At 39.4% G+C, this 26329-nt stretch overlaps 1 protein-coding gene across 2 annotated transcripts in view; it reads right to left on the bottom strand.

Moving 5' to 3' along the window:
• Positions 1–26329, bottom strand: part of LOC26515113 (dipeptidyl peptidase 4) — a 248238-nt gene that overhangs the window by 48285 nt on the left and 173624 nt on the right. For both annotated transcript variants that reach the window (XM_044715313.1, XM_014903908.3), the window contains 2 exons: positions 14669–14793; positions 14227–14613 (listed from right to left, as the gene is read on the bottom strand). In XM_044715313.1, the coding sequence (XP_044571248.1) occupies positions 14227–14613; positions 14669–14793 (512 nt within the window). The remainder of the gene's footprint in view (positions 1–14226; positions 14614–14668; positions 14794–26329) is intronic.

Here is a 26329-nt window from a genome sequence, read left to right as displayed (position 1 = left end):
ATCTGGCTGTACAGTTAGTTATTCAAGATACTTAGTAGCTCGGTCCAATTTCACCGTGCATAACGCAAAATGTTATAGGAGTTATATTCGCCGCTGCAGGATTCAGTTTACTCAGGATCCGAAACAGTTTTATAACTTTGTAAACACTAAGCGTAAACATGTATCTTTTCCCCCACTGCTTACGTTTGAGAACTCTTATGCGAACACCGATCAGGCAATGGCCGATCTCTTTGCACAGTTTTTTCAAACTACCTATTCACCAAGCAGCAGTTTAGCTCAGCCTTACACTTATAATATCCAATCAGCCAACCTTATATTTTGCCCATCTTTTGATCAATGTGGTGTGTTATCGGATCTTCTTAAGGTTAAGCCCGTGTATTCGCCAGGCCCTGATGGAGTACCAGGCTGTGTTCTGAAGTACTGCGCCGAGGCACTGTGCAAACCGCTTGTTAAACTCTTTAATCTATCGCTGGAAACTTCGATCTTTCCCCTTATGTGGAAGGAATCCTTCATTATTCCGCTGCATAAAAAAGGGAAAAAATCCGACGCTGCTAATTATAGAGGCATCTCTAAATTGTCAGCAATTCCAAAGCTTTTTGAAAAACTTATCACTCCACAATTGCAACACCTATGTAGTTCAATAATAACTCCGTGCCAGCAACGCTTCATGAAGCGCCGCTCCACCACTACCAACTTATTGGAGCTAACATCTTTTATCACGGATGGCTTCCGGAATGGCTTACAAACAGACGTCATATACACTGACTTCAGTAAAGCATTTGACTCTGTTAACCATTCGCTTCTTATAGGTAAACTCAGTCTTTTGGGATTCCCATCTGATCTTCTTATGTGGATTTCGAGCTACTTATCAGGGAGAACCCAACGTGTTTTCTTTAAAGATGTTACCTCGCGTTTAGTCCGCGCCACATCTGAGGTGCCCCAAGGAAGCCATCTTGGACCCCTACATTTTACTCTGTTTATTAACGACTTGCCCCTTGCCTTAACTAATTCACTTGTACTTATGTACGCTGATGACGTTAAGCTATGCCTTCAGTATAAATTCACTAGCGCCCAGTCTAGACTTCAATCCGATTTGGATAAACTTCAAAATTGGTGTTTAGCAAATAACCTAAAGCTTAATGGATCGAAATGTAAACTTTTGTCTTTTTACCGATCTAGTCCTCACCAGGCTATGTACTTTCTCTATGGGAACGCCTTAGAACGATTAACTCAGGTTAACGATCTGGGTGTCCTATTAGATTTGAAACTTAAATTTACCGACCATGTATCTACCATGGTTAATAAAGCTATGGGTGTGCTTGGTTTTATTAAAAGATGGTCAAAAGAATTTAATGACCCGTACATAACTAAAACGTTATATACATCACTGGTCCGTCCGATTCTTGAGTATGGATCGTGTGTCTGGAGTCCTCAATATGGAGTACACCAAGATCACATTGAATCTGTACAAAAAAAACTTCCTTACTTTTGCGCTTAGGGGACTTAATTGGGATGCAAATCTTTACCTCCCCTCTTATCATAGTACACTTTTACTAATCAACTTACCATCATTAACAAATCGTAGAACGATGCTGGGTGTCATGTTTTTATATAATCTTATTTATGGAAATATAGACAGCCAGCATTTACTAACACGCTTAAATTTTAACATTCCTAGTAGAAGGACCAGAAACTTTCGTCCTCTGCTCCTCAGCCATTGTAGTTCGACATATGCCCAACACGATCCGTTCAGGGTATTATGTTCGGACTACAATGGTCTCTACCACATCTTGCCACTTTGTTCTACTAACAATCTTAAATCGCTTATATTAACCGCCTTATCTGTGCAACACTCTTCCTCGTAATATCTTTCTCCAAATCCTCGCTTATCTATCTCGGATCTATTCCCGCGATTCGAGCCGTACGTTACGCGGCAGCGTCCCTCGGTCGGTTGGACGGGAGGTGGGCTGTACGTATGCAGTGGGTACCGCGCAAAAAAAAGTCCTTGTGTGCTATAACCTAGTTAAGGACATAAAAAAAATAATTGCATAAACTTAATTTTGCACTTTTAAATGCTTGCCCATAGCGTCGTACATACGATCGGCCATCTGCATCTGCCGTCATGCGCTAGCGTTGTATCGCTCTCTCGCGGTATCTCTCGGTCGCTTCGCAGCATCAAGAGATTGCGTTGAGCCCCGCTTCCAGTCTTTAATTCTAATTCGGTCTTCAACCCTTCGCAGGTCATATAACAACAAGGTACAATGAACAATGTGCATCTGCAGTTTACACAATCGCGTCATCACAGATTTGACCGCGCATCATCACAGATTTGGTCATGGTCATGAAAATAAAAAACTTCCATAGGAAAATGTTTTGGGGAATAATCATAAAAGACCAAAAATTAATGTAAAAAATCGGAGATTTGAACTTTGGATGATTATTCCAAAGATATGGTAAATGCTAGATGTAATTTTTTAATTTTAGTTGGTACACATACATTTCAAAAATGATATTCACTAAAAACAATGATGGTCAACTTCCTGATTTGATGGGATGCAAATCTTTACCTCCCCTCTTGTCATAGTAGACTTTTACTAATCAACTTACCCTCATTAACAAATCGTAGAACGATGCTGGGTGTCATGTTTCTATATAATCTTATTTATGGAAATATAGACAGCCAGCTTTTACTAGCACGCTTAAATTTTAACGTTCCTAGTAGAAGGTCTAGAAACTTTCGTCCTCTACTCCTCAGCCATTGTAGTTCGACATATGCCCAACACGATCCGTTCAGGGTATTATGTTCGGACTACAATGGTCTCTACCACATCTTGCCACTTTGTTCTACTAACAATCTTAAATCGCTTATATTAACCGCCTTATCTGTGCAACACTCTTCCTCGTAATATCTTTCTCCAAATCCTCGCTTATCTATCTCGGATCTATTCCCGCGATTCGAGCCGTACGTTACGCGGCAGCGTCCCTCGGTCGGTTGGACGGGAGGTGGGCTGTACGTATGCAGTGGGTACCGCGCAAAAAAAAAAAAAAAATGAAAAAAACAACTTAAAAAATTGGGAAAAAAATAATTTAGCCCTTTATAGGCTCTTATGACATTCCTGTAACAAACCTCATCCGTTCCTCTAATATGTACGCTAAATAATATGAGTTCATTTAAATCAGTGTTACTGTATTGTACCACACCGAACCACACCGACCTGTATTGTACCACATAGACCACACCGAACATTTAGTATCAAACAAAAATCATAGATGACGTTATTTATTCACTTTATCGAGTTTGAATTTCGTACGTAGGTAAAAGTGACAAGTTTGAAAATCGCGCGAAAGTTTGAAATTCATTAAAAATACAAAACGTGTGTAAAATTTTATTTGTTTTCGCCGAATTCTACGGGTAAGTGAATAATTTGTTTCATATACTGTTATCAGAGCATATTTTTGTTTTTTTGTGTAAAAACCGGAACTTTGTATGTTTGTGACACATACCTTAAAATGTCAAATAAATACGTAAAAATAAATATTTTTAAAGTTCTGAAAAATACGTGTATTTTTATTTGTTGAAACCTATCATATTCCTTAGAATCTTTAAATTATATGATCATGGGCTATAAAGGGTTAAAAAATAACTAAAAATAACAGGTCAAATATATACATAAAACAAGAAAGGAAAGCTAACTTCGGGCGGAGCCGAAGTTGATATACCCTTGCAGTTGAGTCGCAGTCCGCTAGGTGGCGCCACGCATCTTATATTATTAGATATATAGCGGATCGTATATAGTCGGCCGATCCTTATGAAATTTGGCATATTGAATTATGTTGCCAAAAGAGAAATCCATTGAAACTCCCATGCTTCTAACTTGAAAAACAACGAAGTTATAGCATTTCCGATCAATCAGTTATATGACAGCTATAGGATATAGTAGGCCGATCCTTATGAAATTCGACAAATCAGATTGTTTTTCTCAATAGAATCTGTACCAAATCCCATCTTTCTAACTTAAAAAACACCAAAGTTATGCCAATTTCGATCGTTCTATGACAGCTATAGGATATAGTCGGCCGATCCTTATGAAATTTTGTACACAAGATATTTTGGTCAAATATAATATGTGTGGAAAGTCTCAACCCTCCAACTTCAAAAACATCAAAGTAATGGCATTTCCGATCTATCAGTTATATGGCAGCTATAGGATATAGTCGACCGATCCCGGCCGTTCCGACTTATATACTGCCTGCAACGGAAAGAAGGGTGTGTGCAAAGTTTCAACTCGATAGCTTTAAAACTGAGAGACTAGTTTGCGTAGAAACAGACAGACGGACAGACGGACCGACGGACAGACGGACAGACGGACATGCTCATATCGACTCAGGAGGTGATCCTGATCAAGAATATATATACTTTATAGGGTCGGAGATGTCTCCTTCACTGCGTTGCACACTTTTGACCAAAATTATAATACCCTCTGCAAGGGTATAAATATACGCATTTGAAAAAAATATAAAAAGGTGTTCTTTTATATCACAGGCCGACAATTTCCAACTTTTTTTTTCCTCCACGCATAATTTTACCTGCTCCATAATCTTTAGGCTCCCCTGAACCAAAGTCCAGAACAAACATAGGTTCTATCACCCACCGTTTCCGCGGTACACCTAAGAGAAGAAATTGATCAAATTTTACCATATATTGAATTATGTAGGCCGTGAAATGGCTACGACCATCATTGTTTCCAGTACATATCATTTTTGAAATGTATGTGTACCAACTAAAATTAAAAAATGGTATCTAGCAGTTACCATATCTTTGGAATACTCATCCAAAGTTGAAATCTCAGATTTTCTGCGTTAATTTTTGCTCTTCTATGATTTTTCCCCAAACATTTTTCTATGGAAGATTTTTATTTTCTTATTGAAATCAGTAGATCATACCATGTTTTAATTTTGGATTTAAGGAAAAACTCGAAATAATTTTATTGAATTTAATATAGGTGGTTCAACAATATTTTCTTAAATTAAATTGGAGTTTTTAATCTCATATTTTCAAAAAGTCGTGGCTATCTACAACTTCTTTAAAGCTTTACTAAACAAGCTGAACCTGCAATAGATACGTTTTGAATATAGAAACAGTTTTAGATAGCCATGACTTTTTGAAAATATGAGATTTCACGGCCTACATAATTCAATATATGGTAAAATTTGATCAATTTCTTCTCTTAGGTGTACCGCGGAAACGGTGGGTGATAGAACCTATGTTTGTTCTGGACTTTGGTTCAGGGGAGCCTAAAGGTTATGGAGCAGGTAAAATTATGCGTGGAGATTTTTTGCTGTTGGCCTGTGTATTTACCTTTTATATTTACACTATATTTACACCTTTTATATATACAGAAAAAAAGTATATGAAAAGGTAATATTAATTTTTGACTTACTTCACATACTTTGGAACAATTTTTTACCAAAAGAACCATACTTTAAAATAATTCCAGCGTAGATTAAAGGTAATTTTATTTTCATTATTACCTATTTAGTTATTTTCTTTAAGAGGGCTATACATTTATACAAAATTTACTTTCTTCGTTTTAATTTTTTATGATACAATCAATGCAATGCTCGATCAATAAATGCTCTTTGAAAATAAATGTATTTATGTATAAAATGATTTGTTGGGACAAGCAGCCAAAGGCGAAACTGTTTAAAATAATCTTAGTGACTCTGGAACGGAGGGTAGCGGCGGTTTTATTAGCAGTTTTTGTTTTGTTTGCTTATCCCAGGTCCTCATGCGCTTTGGTAATTGTAGCGCATGTGTTTTGGGAACTTGCGGAGAACTACTGCACACTAACTCATCTTGTATTTGTGTGCGATCTCTCACCTTGCCTCCTGCCCACGGAATGGTGAACAACTGCATTATTCTGAGCTCCTATTGCTAAGCTTCGTCTTTACTTGTATTAAGAGTTAAATTGAACCTAATAAAAATTGAAAATCTGAACTGCTACTCGTTTATTTAATCGGCCGCTTTTAAAAACCATCAAAAGGGTAACATGATTCTTTGAAGTCTTTCTAGATAAAAGTATTAAGTTTAATATATATTTTATTAATTATATTATACATAATTATTCGTACAATATTTGGACCTAAATTAATATAATATATTATTTTTTGTTTGATCTTTCTCAGAGTTTATTGAAGTGCCGGAGTTTCTGTTAGCAGCACCAGAGAACCAAGATTCGAGACTCAAGAGATCAAGGAGGATTAACGGGCGTCAAGGTGGAAGGATCTGAGTTCCGTGATCCTATCCTCCTTAGGTAGACCGGCAGCCTTACTGTCGAACGCGAGTATATAAAAGCAAGTGCGGAAAAATCCCTGATCCTTGGCTAAGCTGAAGCTCAGGGTAAAATGAGTCGGGTTAGTTGTTTCCCGGACACGGCAAATATCCTGGTGTCAAAGTATAGAGACGGATCGTTCTGGCGTCGTAGGTGCGATCCTGCAAAGAGAGGGGTGACCAGCTCGGGAACTCAAGCCCAACTAGAAACCAATCAGGGGCACCACGGTGCAGTCAGAAGGCTGCTGATCCAGGATCGCCTGGGGTAAAGGAGGCGCGATGCCCAACCTCTGGTCGCATCGCGCAGAGCGTATGCATGCCGGTGATTGGCGACGAGAGGTGAACGCAACCGTGAGTGTGTCCTGATAGGTAGGAAAGTCTTTCGTGCCCTCGTCCGCCTGCCAGGGTCCAAGAACGTACATCCTGCCCGAAGTATGCCTGGGAGGTGTGCCAACTGGCGACCAACACAGATTAGGTGCCGACCACGGAGTAACGGCACCCACTCAGTAGCGGAGACGCTGCTGTAAAAGATCGTTGCTTCGTCCGCCACAGGCCGCTCCACACTACCGATGTCCGTGAGATTTTTCCGTTGGACTGAGCAACCTGCCGTCATCTTCAGCTGGATCCGCTCACGTGCAAAGATCACGTGCTGATCATCCTTGACGATGGAGCTCTACCACTCCCGGCATCAGTTCTTCTCGTCGCGGCCAAAGCCCTTTATATACTTTAGGTGAAAGCAGCCACTCAGGATCTGGGTCAGATAGAAATCTACCTGACCGTGGCTTTGGAGGTCCCACTTCATCAGGTTTGGGATGCTTCTAGTCTCTAGGCAGCGTCTACCCATCTCCTATAACTGGGCGTTTGCCTCTGCCCAGAGACGTACAGAACTTGCACTGAGGCAACGCTCATCAGAAGGCTTCTTCTGTTCGCGGGCCTCTGGTGTTCCTGCCAGGAGGATCCTGGCGAGACCTCTTGTGGTGGCTTTGCCCTGTATATATTCCAGGTACTTTCGGAAAGAAAGCCGGGTGCCAATCATCATCCCCAGGAATTTAATGGCTCGCTTGGAGGTAATGGCCATTCCACCGACCTCTATATGCGCCGTTTCCAGTACCTTGCACTGCTGACTAGCAGTGCTTCCGTTTTATGGGGAGCCTCCATCCTGGAGTCACCGCTTTATAATCTTAATGGCTTCATTTGCCACTCCCTCTGCTTCCTCTCGTTTCTGCTAAAACCAACGCTTCGTCGTCTGCAAATCCGACGACGTCACATCCCGCTGGGAGCTGCAGGTCCAAGAATTGATTCTTGGGGAACGCCCACCGTGACATCGAATGTCTCCGTGCCCAATCAGTTGTTGACCTGCTACTCGACCTGCTACCCTGCTCTGCTAATAAAGTAGCTTTGAATTACTTTCTTGAGCGCACTAGGCACATTCAACTGCCTACGGAACTCCAGGGTGTTGGCCCAGTCCGCCGAATTGAAACCCTTGCGCATGTCCAGCGTGACTTTTGCGCCAGTACTTTTTGCGCCACCTTTCCACCTGGATTCTGCTATGGTGTTTCTTCCCTGCTAAAAACCGTATTGACTGTTTTAGAGCCCTCCTGCAAGTTCCACGGCTGCTGTGAGCCTCGTGACAATTTGTCTCCTGAAGACCTTGACTACCGTGTCTAGCAGGCAGATTGGCCATTAGGATAACGGCTCGTCCCTATCTCTTTCCTGCTTCAGTAGCAGCAGTAGCTTCTGTACCTTCCATTTGGTAAGAAACGTACCTTCTTGGAGGCACGTACCTTCTTGTACAGGCTGGCGAAGCTTGTTGGATACAGTAGCAGCGCCAGTTTTAGCGCCCGTCTTGGAACAGCGTCTGGGCATCGCTGCTGCCACTACTTAGTTCATTGTTGTCTCGCCAACCTCTTGGATGTCATCCGTGGGGGTGCTCTGCGGGGGTACTGGACTGCCGGCTGGGATAGCGACGTCACGATGGTCCTGAGCACGTCCGGGTCTGTGGGAGCTTAGCTTCCGGTGCAAAGTCTTTTGATCCCAATTATGCAGGCGTTTCCTTAGGGTTATAGTCCGCCGAGTCGCACAACTCCAGGAAGCACTTCGGCTGATCCATAAAGGTTAGAAGCCGTTCCTCGAAGCTGTCGCTGCATCTCGCTCATTGCATCAGCCTTCTTGGTATCTTGCACTTTTTGCGGGTGGAGTCGATCTAGCTGCTTCACCAATACACCGAGGTGTGCTGCCTTCAATAACGGCTTCGTGGTTGCATACCCGCCGTAAAGGCCACTTCGACCTTAGCTGCTAAGGCGTCAGCCATTTCAACAGCGCCACCAGGTGCAAAGTTGCCGATTACGTGTGCTTGTTCGGTAAAGATCCCCGTTTGGAGTGTGTCTGCTCTAAAAAATCGAAGCATAGGTTCTCTCTGCTCTCCTTGCTGGTCGCTAGCAGTAAAGCTGCAAAGGAGGGACTGGCGTACGTAAGATATATGACTGAGCCTGCACAGGCTTTGCCGAACGTTTGTTGGTTGCCCTCGTGCAGCAAAACAAGGTCGAGGGAGGGATTCGAGGGAGGTTTCTCTTGCGAGGGAGGTTTCTCTTGCGACTCTACCTCGAGCCCATGCAATAACGTCCCCGGTAACTAGGACCTTGAATGTCGGTCGCCAATTTGTCCATAATCCTTTCGTAAACAATGAAAGCTGCGCTTGGTGCGAGGTAGCAACTATACATCCACTGACACGGATCCTTTCCCTGACATATCCCTCCGCACTACACACCGTTTGCATAGTTGGGATGTTTGTGCCGCAGCCCCACATCGCTGCATTTCCCGTGAGATCGACAAACCACTGGTTGTCTGAGCATATCCTATAGGGCTTGCTAAGGAAGGCTACATCCGTCTTTACCTCGCGCACAGTCTGCTGTAGTACATCCTGTGCTGCTATACAGTGGTTGAGGTTTAGCTGACGCACTAGCATCACCTTCTATTTGACCCACCACCTTGCTTTGACGTGGGGCATCGGCTGCTCCCAATCTGGTGTCTCAGGATTTTCAGTTCCCTTGCTTCGCATGTGAGGCACCATTCATCGTTTTTGCATATTGCCACCTTGTAGTCAATTGCATTACAGCGAAAACAGCAGCCGCTCTATTCACTGGGTTATGGCTGTCTGCGACTCGCCGTTGCTGCTTCTTGACTTCGAGGGAGATTTGGTCTACAGCTGCCTGCATTGCTATGGCGGCAGTGATATCCTTCACTGTGGCCAGAGCGTCGAGTCCGCACAGTTCTATGAGCGACTCTTTCGTTTCCTCGGAGTACGCTCGGACCTCCGCCTTTTCGCCCAGGACCACCTCAATGTAGCTCTTAAGTGCCTGAGATGAGCTCTCCATAGTCTTGGTCCGTTCCAGTAGAAGCCGACCTTTAGCTTTTCTCTTGACCCTTTTTACGATAGTAACCATGCCTTCCAGCTTGCCACCTCTCTGCTTACCTCTGGACTACCCACTTTATGTTTTTTCGGAGGGGCTGCTTTCTGATCCTTGTCAGGGCTGAGCATCTCCCGCGGCATTTTTGGCGTGTCCTTCTCTCCCAATGCCGAGCCAGTTTACTGCTTTTCCTGTAGTACAGCCACGGGTGGATTTCCACTTGGAGTAATCTTCTTGTTAGACAACATCCTGCGCTGCATGCAACGATGCGTCAAGAATTTACTGCTGGCGGGAGCGAGGGGAGTTATACTGCTCCTACTCGGTCGCCAGAGCCCCTTTTATGGGTCAAGCAGCGAGGGGTTGGCAATTGGTCCGTCACTTCGTTGCATGCCAGTAGTTTCCGACCTCTTCCACGCTATACTGCTCAAAGGACTTGGGGCAGCAGCGCTGTGTTTTATGCTACCCTTTTACTCGGCCTTAGGATTGGAAGTCTGGTGGACGTCTTCTCCCATGTGCCGCCGTCTGTGAAAGAAGTTGTCGGTGTTATTTCTGGGCTCGGGCAATCACGTCGAGTCAAGTTCGCAATAACACAGGCCGACAATTTCCAATTTTTTTTTTCCTCCACGCATAATTTTACCTGCTCCATAACCTATAGGCTCCCCTGAACCAAAGTCCAGAACAAACATAGGTTCGATCACCCACAGTTTCCGCGGTACACCTAAGAGAAGAAATTGATAAAATTTTACCATATATTGAATAATGTAGGCCGTGTAATGAAGATGACCATCATTGTTTCTAGTACATATCATTTTTGAAATGTATGTGTACCAACTTAAATTAAAAAATGGTATCTAGCAGTTACCATATCTTTGGAATAGTCATCCAAAGTTGAAATCTCAGATTTTCTACATAAATATTTGGTCTTCTATGATTTTTCCCCAAACATTTTCCTATGGAAGATTTTTATTTTCTTATTGAAATCAGTAGATCATAACATGTTCTAATTTTGGATTTACGGAAAATCTTGAAATAATTTTATTGAATTTATTATAGGTGGTTAAACAATATTTTCGTCAATTAAATTGGAGTTTTTAATCTCATATTTTCAAAAAGTCATGGCTACATAAAACTGTTTCTATGTTCAAAACGTATCTATTGCAGGTTCAGTTTGCTTAGTAAAGCTTTACAGAAATTGTAGATAACCAACATGATTCTCCTTCTTCATAAGCTAAAAGGGAAATTTTATTCCACGTGCTTTTCGAAAATGATTTTTCTTCCATTTTAAATTAAAATTTGAAATTTAAAGGACCTCCTTCTCCTCAGGACACACCTCCGATTGCGTTCGACACTCGTCACCAATCACCGGCATGCATACGCTCTGCAGGATTTATGTCCGACCAGAGGTTGGGCATCGCGCCTCCTTTACCCCAAGGGATCACTGTGCGTACGCCCCAGCGCGCCTGGATCAGCAGCCTTCTGACTGCACCGTGGTGCCCCTGATTGGTTTCTAGTTGGGCTTGAGTTCCCGAGCTGGTCACCCCTCGCTCTGCAGGATCGACCCTGTTTGTTGCTGTCAAGAAGCGATAAGAACGCCAGACCGGTCCGTCTCTATTGCTCCGACACCAGGATACATGCCGTGTCCGGGAAATTAACCAATTCGAGTCATTATGCAGGGCACCGGAATTCTTGCAGAGGATGTTCTTGATGATGCGGATCTTGTTTTTTTCTGGGTTGTGGTTGTCGGGTCAAGCAGCCGCTGGAATGTTTGGCCGGCAATAATTAATTGAATTTGTTTATATTTTCTTTTATCTTTATGTCTTTTTATCTTTTCTATTCACAGTGTTTTGTGAATTTCTTTGAACATTGCGCTGAGCTCTTTCATATGTGTGTTGGGTGTCCAATGCGGATGTACCTTCTAAAACGAAGTAGAAGTAGGATATATTTGTGTAAGTAAAGCGATTTTTAGACGACTTGTAGAATTTTGGAGAGTTGGTAAGTTTTAAACGTAATTATTTTTCGGCCGGTTTCAGTTAAGGGAGTGGTATTGTTAGTAGATTAATCATGTGAAGCATCATAACTTTCTTCACTCCGATTATATTTTGTGGCTTACATGTTAATTATAAGTTACCCTCTTTACTCGGTTACCTTACCGTTCGGTTACCTCTTATAGAATATGGGCACCGACTCATGGCTTCTCTTTCATGGCTTAAACTTCTTTCACGCAAGCATACCATTGACTAACAAAGGGCAAAAATGATTTAAATGATTCGTAATTCCTTTGTTCATCACTGTAAGCTAAGGATCTTTCAATTGTATATCTACGCGGTATTTTTTGTCATATCAAGTAGTAGTGAGCAAGTCGTCTATTAAAGGGGCTTGAACCCAAAGTGAATAAAGTTAGTGAGTGTATTTTAATGCCGTTGTTATAATGCTTGTCTCTTCAGTGGATGAAGTGCTACTGAGATTGACAGGTAATTGGGATGATTGAGAATTTCGCCCACCTTTGATTTTCGCTCCAAAGTTCCACTATGTAAAGTCTTCGCTGATTTCCCGCTCTCCAGCGCGAGTTTTCGTCAGTTCTGCCATGGTGTCCATTCCATAATTCAAAACCTCAAGACACGGACTTGGAATGCTGTTCACAATGCTCAATTATGGGGCGATTTATGGAAGTTTCTAGCAAAATTTATGGTTTCTTCCTCCTGTTCATCATCTATTTTATTAACTGCTAAATTCTTATCCTTCCCGAGTTTAAGCTGCTTCAAGCAGATGGACAATTAATAAACAAATCTTTTTATTGACAAATCTTTTATTGACTATTGAAGTCGTCTCCCAATAAACTCGACCCCGGAAAGTATCCTGCAAAATACTTTTACACAGAGCAGAAGAAAAGTTAGTACTCATTGAGCAGATCGACCCATGTGGTATACGCCTTGGTGGCATCAATGGTATACACGAGTCAAATCCGTCTGGCACCTAGCGAACTTTCAGTGGTCGTAAAATCGCAAGAACTTAAGAATTCTGTAAAAAGTTCCTATACATGCTGTCCGCTTGTTGTTAGTTCTTTCTGAGCCACGGCTAGTAGGTACTTTGGGAAGGGCGACTCAGACCTGCATTCGCTATGATGTGGATTTGTTGTGGAGATGAGGAAATTTAAGTAAAAATCCATCGACGCATTTTCAAGCTATTCAGAAACAATAACTACATAAGTTTTTATATTGAGGTGGCGGTGAAAAGAGGTGAAATAAAGGTGGCGAACCCTCATGCCACGCACAAAATATCTGATATACATTTTGGCGTCTGAAAAATGCAAAACATTTTGAAAAAATTACACAATAAAAATAAAAAGTTATTTTACCTCGTCAAGACTTTATTTTTATTTGATATCAAATATTTTTGGCGATGCATGAACGTTTAGCATTTTACATCGTTAAAAAGATTTTTATTTGATATCAAAAATTTGTTTGTTTCCTCTATACCAATGACAAAAAGTCGTCCATATATGTTTGATCACACATAAATTAAAACACATACTTATTTTTAGCACTCCCAAGTGCTCGTGTCGACTGCAAAGCTCCTGTTGCAGTGAAAAAAAAGAAGCTGCGAACTGTTTGGGGTATTTTTTCGATATGTAGTCGCAGGCAGTGGCCAATGCATTTATGCACTTATTCTTTTTATACCCTTGCGGAGGGTATTATAATTTTGGTCAAAAGTATGCAACGCAGTGAAGGAGACATCTCCGACTCTATAAAGTATATATATTCTTGATCAGAATCACCTCCTGAGTCGATATAAGAATGTCCGTCTGTCCGTCTGTTTGTTTCTACGCAAACTAGTCTCTCAGTTTTAAAGCTATCGAGTTGAAACTTTGGACACACCCTTCTTTCCTTTGCAGACAGTATATAAGTCGAAACGGCAGGGACCGGTCGACTATATCCTATAGCTGCCATATAACTGATTGATCGGAAATGCCATAACTTGGATGTTTTTCAAGTAAGAAGGATGGGACTTTCCACACATGTTATATTTGGCCAAAATATTTTATTTGAAACCGACTCTATCCTATAGCTGTCATAGAACGTTCGGAATTGACATAACTTTGATGTTTTTTAAGTTAGAAAGATGGGACTTGGTACAGATTCTATTTTGGACAAAATAATCTTATTTGCCAAATTTCATAGGGATCGGCCAACTATATCCAATAGCCGCCATATAACTGAACGATTGGAAATGGCACAACTGCAAGGGTATATCAACTTCCTAGTTAACTTTCCTTTCTTGTTTATATAATAATATTAATATAATATAATTTAATTTTCCGCATAAGTTGCTTACTTTTAAGAGCAGATATTGATTTTCATATATATTGAAACAAATGTTTCAATCTTTTCAAAAAAATGTAATCTAATATTTTCAGTTTATCTTTGGTCACATAAAAATAGTCAATGCTTTAAGAAGGTAATTAAAAACTTTAAATGAGATACTACATACACTTCAACAATAACCGGAAATGCAGCATCCCGAAGCTCTTCTCTCCAGCTGGGTGGGAGAAGCAATTGAACTTGGGCACGCCCTCCATGTGGCAACGGAATTTCAAAGGAACGCTGGGTTGGTAATGCAAGTTTTTGGAGTCTTTCTGTATAAAAAGGGCGTGTATCGTATAGAATTTTAATAAGACTATGCGTTTTTTGTGTATGCACTCCTGATACGGGCAGACCTGGACCTTGGCATTCTAATATGTAGACATCAATTCCATAGCTAGTAGCAACACCTAACGTTGGTGTAATAAAGGCATCAAAATGTGAACAATTTATATAATAGTAGCGACTACTCCAAAGGGCCTCGCCTAAATCACATGTTATGCATTGTGGCTCGGTTCTGATAATAATAAATATATATAATTGAATTCAAACTTTATTTTGTGGATTCTTACTTTCTTGTATCATCGTTTACAGGATCCTTGACAGAATATAAATGTCGCTGACCAGGTTTTTTATCCTGAGTGGCTAAATAGTAAACAATATGATTTACGGTATCCCAGCATAATATTTTTATCACCTGTGGAAAAAATATGTTTTTTAAACATAAAAATTTTTATTTAATAAATTATTTAATAATTGTATTATTAATTTATAAATTATTATTAATAATATGCACTAAAAATCTATAAATTTTTGGAAGCAGGCTCCGGTGTTCAATTTTACTAGTAAATAGTTTTTTCTGGTTTCAATTTTTATATTTTACAAAATAATAACTCTCGTATATGAGTAAAATAAAAATAAACAGCTTCCTCTGGAAATTCCAAAAAGCATTAAAGCGGTTTACTGCTACAACTAAGACATATTCAAAAGATATATAAAATATATTCTGAAATATAAAAAAAATTATAGAACAAATACCGAGGGGCTTAAAAAAACACTTCTTCTCAAATATATTCAATTTCTTTAGGGTGCCAACAATTAATATTTTATATATTGCTTAAAACTTCACTTTTAAGTGAACAGCTTGATTGATACTAAGAGTGTGTCTAAGTTGGTATGAGTGTATGGGTATGCTGTCGTGGGAATTTTACCAGATGCTTAATTTCTTCATTATAGGAATATTGCATCAGTCACTAATTATGCTGTGATTGAATGTGTGTATGTTGTCGCTTCAAGAAGTACCGTTTTAGCAGGGCGACAGCGTAGTGTCGCTGTCGCCAAGTGTGGTTCGGTGGTAAGTATAGACGGAAGAAGCGACGATGCAGGAAGTTGCGTGTATATCGTCGTATGTGCGAAACCGAAACTAGCTGTGCTATTACGATGTCGGAAAACAACGGTGCTGCAACATCAGAAGTTGGATCTGGCTCGCTACCTAATGATTCAGATGGACCATGGCGAATTTTGATGGAAATGCAAAATAAAAACTTGATCGAGCTGTACAATCGGCGACATCTGAAACAACAAATAAAAAAACAATTGTGCTTCCAAAATTCAACTCAGACCTTGACGACGCTGACGCATCGGCCTGGTGTTCAACCGTAAATATAATTTTGGCAGAAAATACTGTTAAAGGCAGCGAGTTGGTAATGGCTTTGAGTGCATCGTTGGAAGGTAGTGCATCACATATGTTATCCTGAGATAACTTGGGACGAATTTAAAGAACTTTTTATGCAGCATTTTGGCATTGTAAAAACACCAGCGGCCATGTTTCTGTCAATGTTCACTAATTGTTCGACCGATGGAGAATGCCTCTCCAATTATGCTAGTCGTATGGTGACGTCACTTATCACGAAATGGCGTGACATGGATGTAGAGGAAATTGAGGTTTCGGTGACGCTTGCGAAGATGGCTCATGTTGATAATAGATTGCAGCGTTTAACCTTTACCGAGCTTAAAGCATTCACGTTCAACAAGAGAAAGAAAAATCTACAAAAGGAAGTATCGTCACCTGACATAAAGCGTTCGAAACTTTCAACAATAAAGTGTCATTTATGTGGAAAATTAGGCCAAAAGATAGAGAATTTCGAGCTTAACAGCAGCAAAATCATCCATTCTCTCAAGCTACAAACAGTTGTGGCAGTAGTGCATATGGCCACCATCAAAAAGCGAATGTAACCTGCTTTAAGTGTTGAAGGGTATTGGTAGTGGCGGCATATGTAACACATTGCAAATACGTTTGTTGTCGTTTATATGGATAACGCAATGGTGGCTGATGCAACAAAAAGTGAGGCTTTGAAAAGGTTGCAAATTACTCTTGACTGTCTCACGAACTCTGGATTCTCATTCAATATAAAAAACTTTCTTTCCTTAAGTCAACAGTTTAATATCTAGGATATGAAGTGAGTGCAGGTGAAATCCGTCCGAATTCGCTTAAAGTTACAGCGTTAACTACCTTGCCATCTTCTCAATCAGTTTCTGCTTTACGCCAATTTATTGGATTAGCGTCTTATTTCAGGCAATTTATGCAAGGATTTTCCTGTTTTATGAAACCGTTGTACCTTTTGACTTCGGAGAAGAATGATTTTGTTTGGAAATCGGAACACAAAATCCAGTCTTAGTCATTTTTGATCCGAACCATCCTATTGAGTTGCATACCGATGAAAATTCTAAGGGATACGGTGCAATCTTGTTACACAAAATCAACAACATGTCTCATGTCATTGAATATTTGAGTAAGGCTGCCTCTCCTGCTGAATCACGGTATCATTCCTATGAATTAGAAACTCTTGCTGTTGTTTTGTCTATGAAACATTTTCGCCATTATTTATTGCTTCACTGGTTGTGACTCACTTAAAGCATCAAGCACTAAACTGGATCTATGTCCCAGAGTGCAAAGATGGTGGACGTATTTACAGTCTTTTACTTTGACATACAATATAAAGAAGGTATACGTCTCATGTTGACTTCTTTTCAAGAAATCTGCCTTCAGCAGAGTTGACTTGCAAAATTCTAGAAAAACGAGTTAATTTGGCAGAAATATTGGACAATTAGCTTTTGGCCGAATAGCGTCAATATTCTGAAATTGTTAATATTGTAAATAAATTTAAAGAAAATTCTCTTGCTGAGGACATTGCTAAACCTTATGAGTTAAGAGCAGGAATATTATATCGAAAAATTCAGCGAAATGGTAGAACTCGATCTTTATCAATTGTTCCTCGATCATTCAGATGGTCCGTAATATATCAGATCCATGAGTTCATCATGAATTTGGGATGGGACAAGACCTTAGATAAGGCCTATGACTATTACTGGTTCGATAACATGTCAACGTACATTCGGAATTTCCTTGAGAACTGTATTACGTGTAAAATTTGAGTCTTCTTCGGGTTAAGTTCAAGTCAGTCTTCATCCAATACCAAAAGTAAATACACCTAGGCACACTATTCACATTGACATAACTGGGAAGTTGAGTGGCAAGTCTGATCAAAAGATATCATTTTCCAGGTGGATGCTTTTATTAAATTTGTTTATTTAACCCACACGCTTAAAATTGAAGCTGAAAATTGCATAAATGCTGTCACGTCGGCTATTTTTCTGTTTGGAGTACCAAACCGCATGATAGCGGATCAGGGCAGATGTTTCGCCAGCACAAGATTTAGTAAGTTTTGTTCACAACAAAAAATTAAATTGCATTTGATTGCGACAGGTGTAAGTAGAGCAAATGGACAAGTTGAACGCATTATGAGCACCTTAAATAACTTATTAACTGCCGTTGAAACTAGCAATCGATCTTGGCAAGATGCCTAGGAGAAGTTCAATTAGCATTAAACTGTACGGTTAGTCGAGTGACAAAGGCCCAAAGGGCCCAAGCCATTTAGAATTGTTTATCGGTAAAGTGGCCCACCCGTTGGGATTGCTTCCACCCTGCGATATGGTGGAACAGGTCAACTTGGCAGAAGTGAGAGCACGAGTAAGTCAAAATATTTTTGCTGTAGCAGCATATAACAAGGAGCAATTTGATAAAAACAAGGATAAAGTTGTTGGATGCAAGGTTGAAGATTTCGTATTGTTAAAAAATGAAGAGAGGCATCAAACAAAGTTAAGTCCTAAGGTCTTTTCAAATAACTGAATTGTTAGAGGGGGATAGATATATGCTCAGGTCTTTGACAAATAATCGAAAATATAAATATGCTCATCTGGCATATTTCTTATCTCATCATGGACAAATACCAGTTGAATTTGAAAGTTGTAATAAGGATTTAAATAATGAAATTGATACAGAAACTGTTGAAAGAGACAGTAATGAAAAAGACACTGTTGAAAGAGACAATAATGAAAAAGACACTGTTGAAAGAGACAGTAATGAAATCATGTAAAGAGACATGGAATCATGTACAGGTTGCCTTAAGGGCTAATAATGAAATTTTTAAAAATAATGAAAGCACAAGTGCAAAACAATTGCTTTGATCATGGCGGGTGGCGCATTAGATAATATAATGTAAAAACTGAATGGTTAATGATAATGTAAAAATGAGCTATGTCAAAGAAAAGAATTTGTATTAGTTAAGAAAGAAAACACAGAAATATGAAGATGTAATTTGTTGATTGAATGGTAACAAACATTTTTGGAATAATTGCGTGTATGTATGAATATGAATAATGAGTGTATGGGTATGCTGTCGTGGGAATTTCATCAGATGCTTAATTTCATCATTATAGGAACATTGCATCAGTCACTAATTGTGCTGTGATTGGTTGTGTGTATGTTGTCGCTTTAAGAAGCGTCGTTTTTGCAGGGCGACAGCGTAGTGTCACTATCGCCGAGTGTGGTTCGGTGGTAAGCATAGAAAGAAGAAGGCACTCAGTTGCGTCCAGGGAGGCACTTGCGTATAGATCGTCGTGTGTGCGGAAAACAACGGCGCTGCGACACTTACAAAATTTTTAATTTGGTAGAAATTTAAAAAGGTAAATAAACCTAATTGACCTAATTGAAACAATTTTTGTATCTTTTTGTATATCACCGTTTTTTTATACCCTTGCAGAGGGTATTATAATTTTGGTCAAAAGTGTGCAACGCAGTGAAGGAGACATCTCCGAACCTATAAAGTATATATATTCCTGATCAGGATCACCTCCTGAGTCGATATAAGCATGTCCGTCTGTCCGTCTGTCCGTCTGTCTGTCGGTTTCTACGCAAACTAGTCTCTCAGTTTTAGAGCTATCGAGTTGAAACTTAGTAGAAACTTAGTAGAAACTTGGTAGTATGTACATAAGACTATATCCTATAGCTGCAATATAACTGATTGATCGGAAATGCCATGACTTTGGTGTTGGGCCAATGTTAAACGAGCCAATGTCGGCCGGATAAGAGATAACATAACAAACGGACAGACAAAAAAAAGGATAGAACTTCTCACTTCACACACCCCGAGATGTAAATGGGGTGACATCAACCCACCCTACCATGGCCAATTTTATTCTATTTGTCTCCTGTGAGATACTGAATCAGGCCCCTTTGAATTTTGAAACCTAAAACGCAGTCTTCTCTGTCATTATAATAATTTCCTTTTTATTAAATGTAAAAAAATGTAAATAAATATATTGTATTTCTATTATATATTATTATAAATATATTTGTTTAAAACTATAGATATGTGTACTTTCATGCCTTATGACAAGAGACAAAAGATGACTTATATATCCACTCCTTGTTCCATGTCATGTGATCCCGCGCAAATCGAAGTCGCGCTTCCTTCCGTGCATCATTGAGAGGAGGTTTTTTTTTTATTTTTAATCTCTTTAAGTGTTTAGCACTCCGAATAACTCGTTTTACCGTTGCCAAACTAGCATTTACACCGCATTCATCCCTGATTTTACTGGCAGACAGGTGGGAATTCGAAGCAGTTCGAAGGATTAATCGCCTCTCTGATGCCGTCGTAGCATATTTTTTTCCTCCTATCATTTTTTTCCCGTAATCGGCTTCATTACGAAGAAAATTGCTTACCACGTTTTGACTTCGACCAATCTTCTTTGCTATTTCATTATGTTTTAGGCCAGATTCAATATAGCCTTTAATTTGACCTTTTTCAAAATCGGTTAAAGATTTTCCGCGACCCATATTAAAAAAAAATTGTAGCAATTACTTTAGATTTAAGTAAACAAAAGAAATTATATGTTTTCAATCACGCAGTCAGTCACAAAGTGAAGTCAAAGTTGTCCAACCTAATCAGATGAGCCAAAAATAGAACACACATTTAGCGAATTTCACGATGAAAGCAAAATTCTGATTTACCGTTGCATACAACCCGTTAAATTTTTGTTTTCATATTATGAGAAAACAAATGAATGTTCAAAACAAAAAAGAAAGAATGCACAAATGCCATAGGAACAAAGAGAGAAATAAAAATAGAAGAAATAATTTTCAAACCTATTCAGTTGAGCGGCACTGTACATTTATTAGTTATTTTTAGAATTCACTAAAATTTTTATTAATTTATAGAAATTACGAATATTTATTACTAACATCTTATTTGGTTTATCTCTATACTTCATTGATCAAACGTTTCATATGCAATGCGATTGTTTCTCTTACTTATTCATTTACTTTCTTGTTAAATACTCAAAAATTTAACTTTACTTATCAGTTTAATTTTTTTGAGGCGTCAAGTTTCTTTGCACCGTTATAATTTCATAATCAAATTTGAGTTCTCAGTGAAGACGTTATATATATGCCAAGAAGGTAACAAGTTCTACCTGGCTCACCTGGGATATTCCAACGATAAAAGCGCTTCCATGTGTTCGCGGTGCCGTAACAAAACTCTGTGAAAAAATGCAAGCCCAAAGCAACTCGCAAATACTACTTTATCAGACTGTACGTCCTTATCAAGACCGAAATTTGCATAAACACAATTGAAATTTAGGAGTTCCCACTCATATTCGCATTCTTCTATTCCAACTTCTTGCTCGTTTCTATTATTAACTATTTTAAAGATTTTAACTTTGTTCAACTAGGTATTCGGGGTTGTTAACTAGATTTATATTTAACTCCATGTATAGGTTTTTTATAATTTCGACCTTATTTGCTTTGCTGAAACTGTGCTCTTTTTTTATTCTATTTGTCTCATTTTATGCGTGCACTCGTGGCTAACACCTCGCGATGATGGCTTTAGTAGCTTATTTTAGGTATTATTCTATTCAGACATTCCGAATTTACGTGTCGTAGATCATAGCCGTTTATCAGCAACGCACACACTGAACCGGACACAAGTTCTCGACTACTCTTCTCTGGTTTGGACAATCGTATGATACTAAAAAAATATCACCGCAAACTATTCGACGAGCTGTTGGCGCTGATAATGATGACCGATGGGGTTTCTTTTGCTCTTCGCACCAAGGTTTACATGGACGGAATGATGGACCAATTTGCTCGTCGCTTTCGGCTCCAAAGCAGAGATACTCGTCAATGACAGGCAGGTAAAAACGTCTGAATGATTGATGCATATACCCGCATCTGAACCGCACTTTATAGACGATTTAGTAATACACTGAATTGGATCAAAACTGGTGGTAAAGTAGTAAGCTTTATATTCTTGGAGGATTTTTTTTATCTTGATTTAACCTTTTTCGTGTATACTCGCCGGATATATACACATCCGATCAGGTCCAGATTCTGATTAAAAAGGAAGCACGAGATTTCGAGCTCGGTTGGTACAGATTGGCTTACTGCCAGGGCTAGACTTCAAATAACTCTCAAAACACTAAAGGAAATGCAATTTTTTTTTCCGATTAACCCCCTTACGCCTCTCTGCGATTTCTAATTAATGTGCGATCTCGCCTGCGATCTCTAATTAATTCTCGTATATTAACAGTTCTTATATCCCTGATTTGACGCCGAATTCGGTCCACTTTGCATATGGCACGATTGTTGGTCTACCCTCAAACAAAGCACTTGCGTTGAGTGTTTCAGCGGTTAAAGCGTGAACCCTATAAATAAAATTATCTACGCTTCGTCTCCACTAAACTGGAGTTGCCATCTATTCAATACATGTGCCACCTTATCTAGCCTTTGTGATTATTCCGTGGCACTTGACCTAGGAGATATGTTAGCCTGTGATAGATTTTGCCCCGCATTCAACTGGCGAGCATCTTTGCCAAGAAGCTGATCAAGGGAGGGACAGATTTGTGTACTTTCATTTCTTATGAAAAAAGAAAAAAGATGACAAAACATAACTTGTATATACATTTACTACTTATTTTTAGAATTCCATAAAATTATTATTAATTAATAGAAATTACGAATATTTATTACTAGCACCTTATATGGTTTATCTCTATACTTCATTGATCAAACGTTTCATATGCAATGCGATTGTTTCTCTTACTTATTCATTTACTTTCTTGTTAAATACTCAAAAATTTACCTTTACTTATCAGTTTAATTTTTTTGAGGCGTTAAGTTTATTTGCACCGTTATAATTTCATAATCAAATTTCAGTTCTGAGTCAAGACGGTATATATATGCCAAGAAGGTAATAAGTAGGTAGAACTTGGCTCACCTGGGATATTCCAACGATGAAAGCGCTTCCATATGTTGGCGGTGTCGTAACAAAACTCTGTGAAAAATAACACCTCGCGATAATGGCTTTAGAAGCTTATTTTAGGTATTGTTCTATTCAGACATTCCGAAGATTACGTGTCGTAGATCACAGCCTTTTATCAGAAAAGCACACACTGAACCGGACACAAGTTCTCGATTACTCTTCTCTGGCTTGGACAATCTTATGATACTAAAAAAAATCACCGCTAACTATTCGACGAGCTGCTGGCGCTGATTATGATTACCGATGGGGTTTCTTTTGCTCTTCGCACCAAGGTTTTACTTGGTTGGGATGATGGACTGCGATGCCCTCTTGGGGAAGAAATTAGCACTTTTTTATTTTTTTTTGGGGTTCACCACATATTACTATCACTAGTGTTTTCTGTGGCCCCCCATTTATTCATCCTTATAAGGGTACAAAAAATCCTTGTAAGGGTTAACAAAAAGTTTCATAGATTCTAGTTGCGGCTGTCTGCGACTCAACAACTGAACACGTTCAAGAACGAGCATAAGATCGAGACCCAAGAGTTACAAAAAAACCGAAGATGCACCTGACGCTCTCTGGGACCTGATTGGTCATTATGATTACAGTTGCATCTATTTTAGTTCTAAGAAATGGGTACTATACTCCGACAAGATGGAAGATGAAAATTTGAGTCCAGTTTAGTTCCCTAAGATAAATTATAAGAAATTCTTTTATGCAGTTTCAATGCGGCAATAATAAACCCCATATTGGAGACTCCAGATGGATTACCGTAAGTTAGTATGGACAAATGGGACGGACAAATGATATAAATGGGCATAATAGCAGCTACGGCATAGATTTATAGTCCAGTAAAAAACTTTGGTCTTAATAAACCATCCGCGAAAGTCCAAAGACTTCATTTCGTCCTGAAGAATACGAAAACCGACACAACAAAAGTGGAAACCAGACCTACGAAAAATTGCTTCCGAAGGTGAGGATTTGAACCCGGCATACTTAGCATATTACAAGTTTTCACAGAGCCAGGATGGTAGGCTGGTATGATGAAAATTGCTTGATTACCAGACTTGACAGAACAGACAAGCTTGAATTCAAAACTAAGTAATTATACACACATGTAGCGTTACTGATTTTTGAATATATAAAATTTGTTAATCTTAATATATATAAATCTCGTGTTACAATGTTTGTCTTCAATGGACTCCTAAACCACTTAACCGATTATAATAAAATTCGCACACCATGTGCAGTTCGATCCAACTTGAGAGATAGGATAGTTTAAATCTCAAATTATAGTCGCAATTTTAATTTATTACTAATTATTTGTCTGTTATTATTTGACAGTCACAATTATTTGTTAACTCCAAATGATTCTAACAGATGACTCTACCTTTCGACTGGGTTGAGTAAGTAATCAATAGATGGCGCTGCTATGGTAAATCTACGAACGTGTCATATAAGCTACATTTTAATAGCATAATTACCACGTGTTGTTGACGCTATAAATTTAATTGAATTTATTTTGTAGTGAACGAAATACCGTAAAATTCAATTATTTACACTTTTTAAATTTTTGGTGTTAGCATAGCCGGCCACGTGTTACTTAGACTGAAGTGTAAATTGAATTCATATTATAACTAGATATGGGAAACGGTAAAATAGAACTGCAACCAAATACGCAATGCATTAAACTACCAGACAATTTTTGCACTGATGATTAGGATAAAAATGAATTGATTCAGAGTATTTTCCGGAATATACAGAATAATTATGTATTTGAATCATGAATGGCTTAGTCAACGGGCGAATTTGGCAGCCAAAAACGTTGATGTGGACGAAATTAACTTCCAGATGCAACAGTTGTTACCAGGCGATCTGATGTCTTTTAAATCAATCGATACTGTTGTTGATGAAATCGAAAGTGTACATTTTCCGATTGAATTTTTAAACTCTTTAGATATCCCTGGAATGCCACCACATAATCTTCGATTAAAGATTGGTTCCCCTATTGTTCTCCTCCGTAATTTGAATCCACCTCATTCATGTAACGGTACGCGTTTGGTGATCAAAAAGATCCCCGGAAACATTCTTGAAGCAACCATTTCGGCTCGGAAGTTTAAAGGTGGTCCTTTGGTGGAAGTTTAAAAGTGGTCCTGCTGCCACGTATTCCGATGATACCATCAGATTCTACCATACCCTTCAAAAGGCTGCAGTTTCCAATTGGTTTAACTTTCGCCATGTCTATAAATAAATCTCAAGGTCAAACAATGTCCATTTGTGGTTTAGATTTGAAAAATCCATGTTTTTCTCATGAGTGTTGCGTGTTCACGTGTTGGAAACCGTCGAATCTATTTCTGTTAGGTAAAGACAGGTTAACCAAAAGCATTGTGCACCGATTGGAGTTAAATTAAATTGAAAGTATTTATAATTAAAAAAAATAGGTATTAATATTTAAAAGTTTAAGACTGTCTGCCTTGCCTACCTCATTCATGAGTTTAAGCGTCACATATTATTTACTATATTATACTATAATATACTTTATTTGTTATAAATTTAAATGGAAATAATTAATCTGATAAATTTGTATTTTGTACCTATTGATTTCTACTTAATATCAAGTGTAAGAACATTTTAATTAATAATGTTCAACGTACTTCCCCTTCAAATCTGAGTACAGTGAATTTGTATACCAACATCAACATTTTCGTCGTTGTTCGTAAATAATTTCATTGTACTAAAGGGTTATAGTAGTAGAAAGTCAAATAAGAAGATCACCATATTTTTCCATCCATTGAAGGGTGGTCCTTCAATAAAAATGTGGGAAGGGGTAGCAGCCATATCATTGCAGTGGTTATTCTATGTGTTGCCCTCCCTAGCACAGAGAGCCGACACTTCTCGTAATAGTCCTCCGCGTCCAGAAAACACCAAGCCAAATCTGGATTTGGTCAGACGACAACAGGTCAAAGAATAGGCTGGCTCCTATCAGCAGGTCGACTCGCTGCGTTTTGTGGAAGTTGGGGTCAGCTAGATCCATATTGCCAGGAATCTTCCAGCCCGAAGCATTTTTGTGAAGGCTAGGCTGATAGTCCGTAATATGTGAAGCTACAACAGCCTCAATTTCCAAAGAATACGTGCTAAGGCGGGACTTCACGCACACATAATTAAGCTGCATCCGTTTCAAACCCAGCGCCGCCGAAACCGACCACCATTGTAGCACTTTTGGATCGGCAAAGCTGAAATTGATTCGCCAGCCGCGATGCACTTGTAAACCGGAATCCAATAAAACTCGGCAAGGCAGGATGGCTCCAGATCGACCACGAACGTGTATACTGGCTGTTGGCAGGAGCACTAGCTCAGCATTGCGATCATGGGTCACAACCGTGTTGATTGAGCGGGATGAGTTTGCCACAGAAACTGCTCCGATGGGACGTAAGACTCGTGCGGGTGAAACCTGCCCGCGGGGGTGCAAGAGGAAAAGATGACAGTGATTGCACGTCGAGCATCGGGAAGCTGATCGGGATCCACGAGCGAGATGGCAAAACACCACACAGGGCAGGGCTAGCGGTAATTACCATGCACGAAGATCGGTTATTC

The sequence above is a fragment of the Drosophila ananassae genome, chromosome 3L (genome assembly GCF_017639315.1).
Source record: "Drosophila ananassae strain 14024-0371.13 chromosome 3L, ASM1763931v2, whole genome shotgun sequence".
NCBI lineage: Eukaryota > Metazoa > Arthropoda > Insecta > Diptera > Drosophilidae > Drosophila > Drosophila ananassae.
This window is presented reverse-complemented; position numbering and strand designations above follow the sequence as displayed.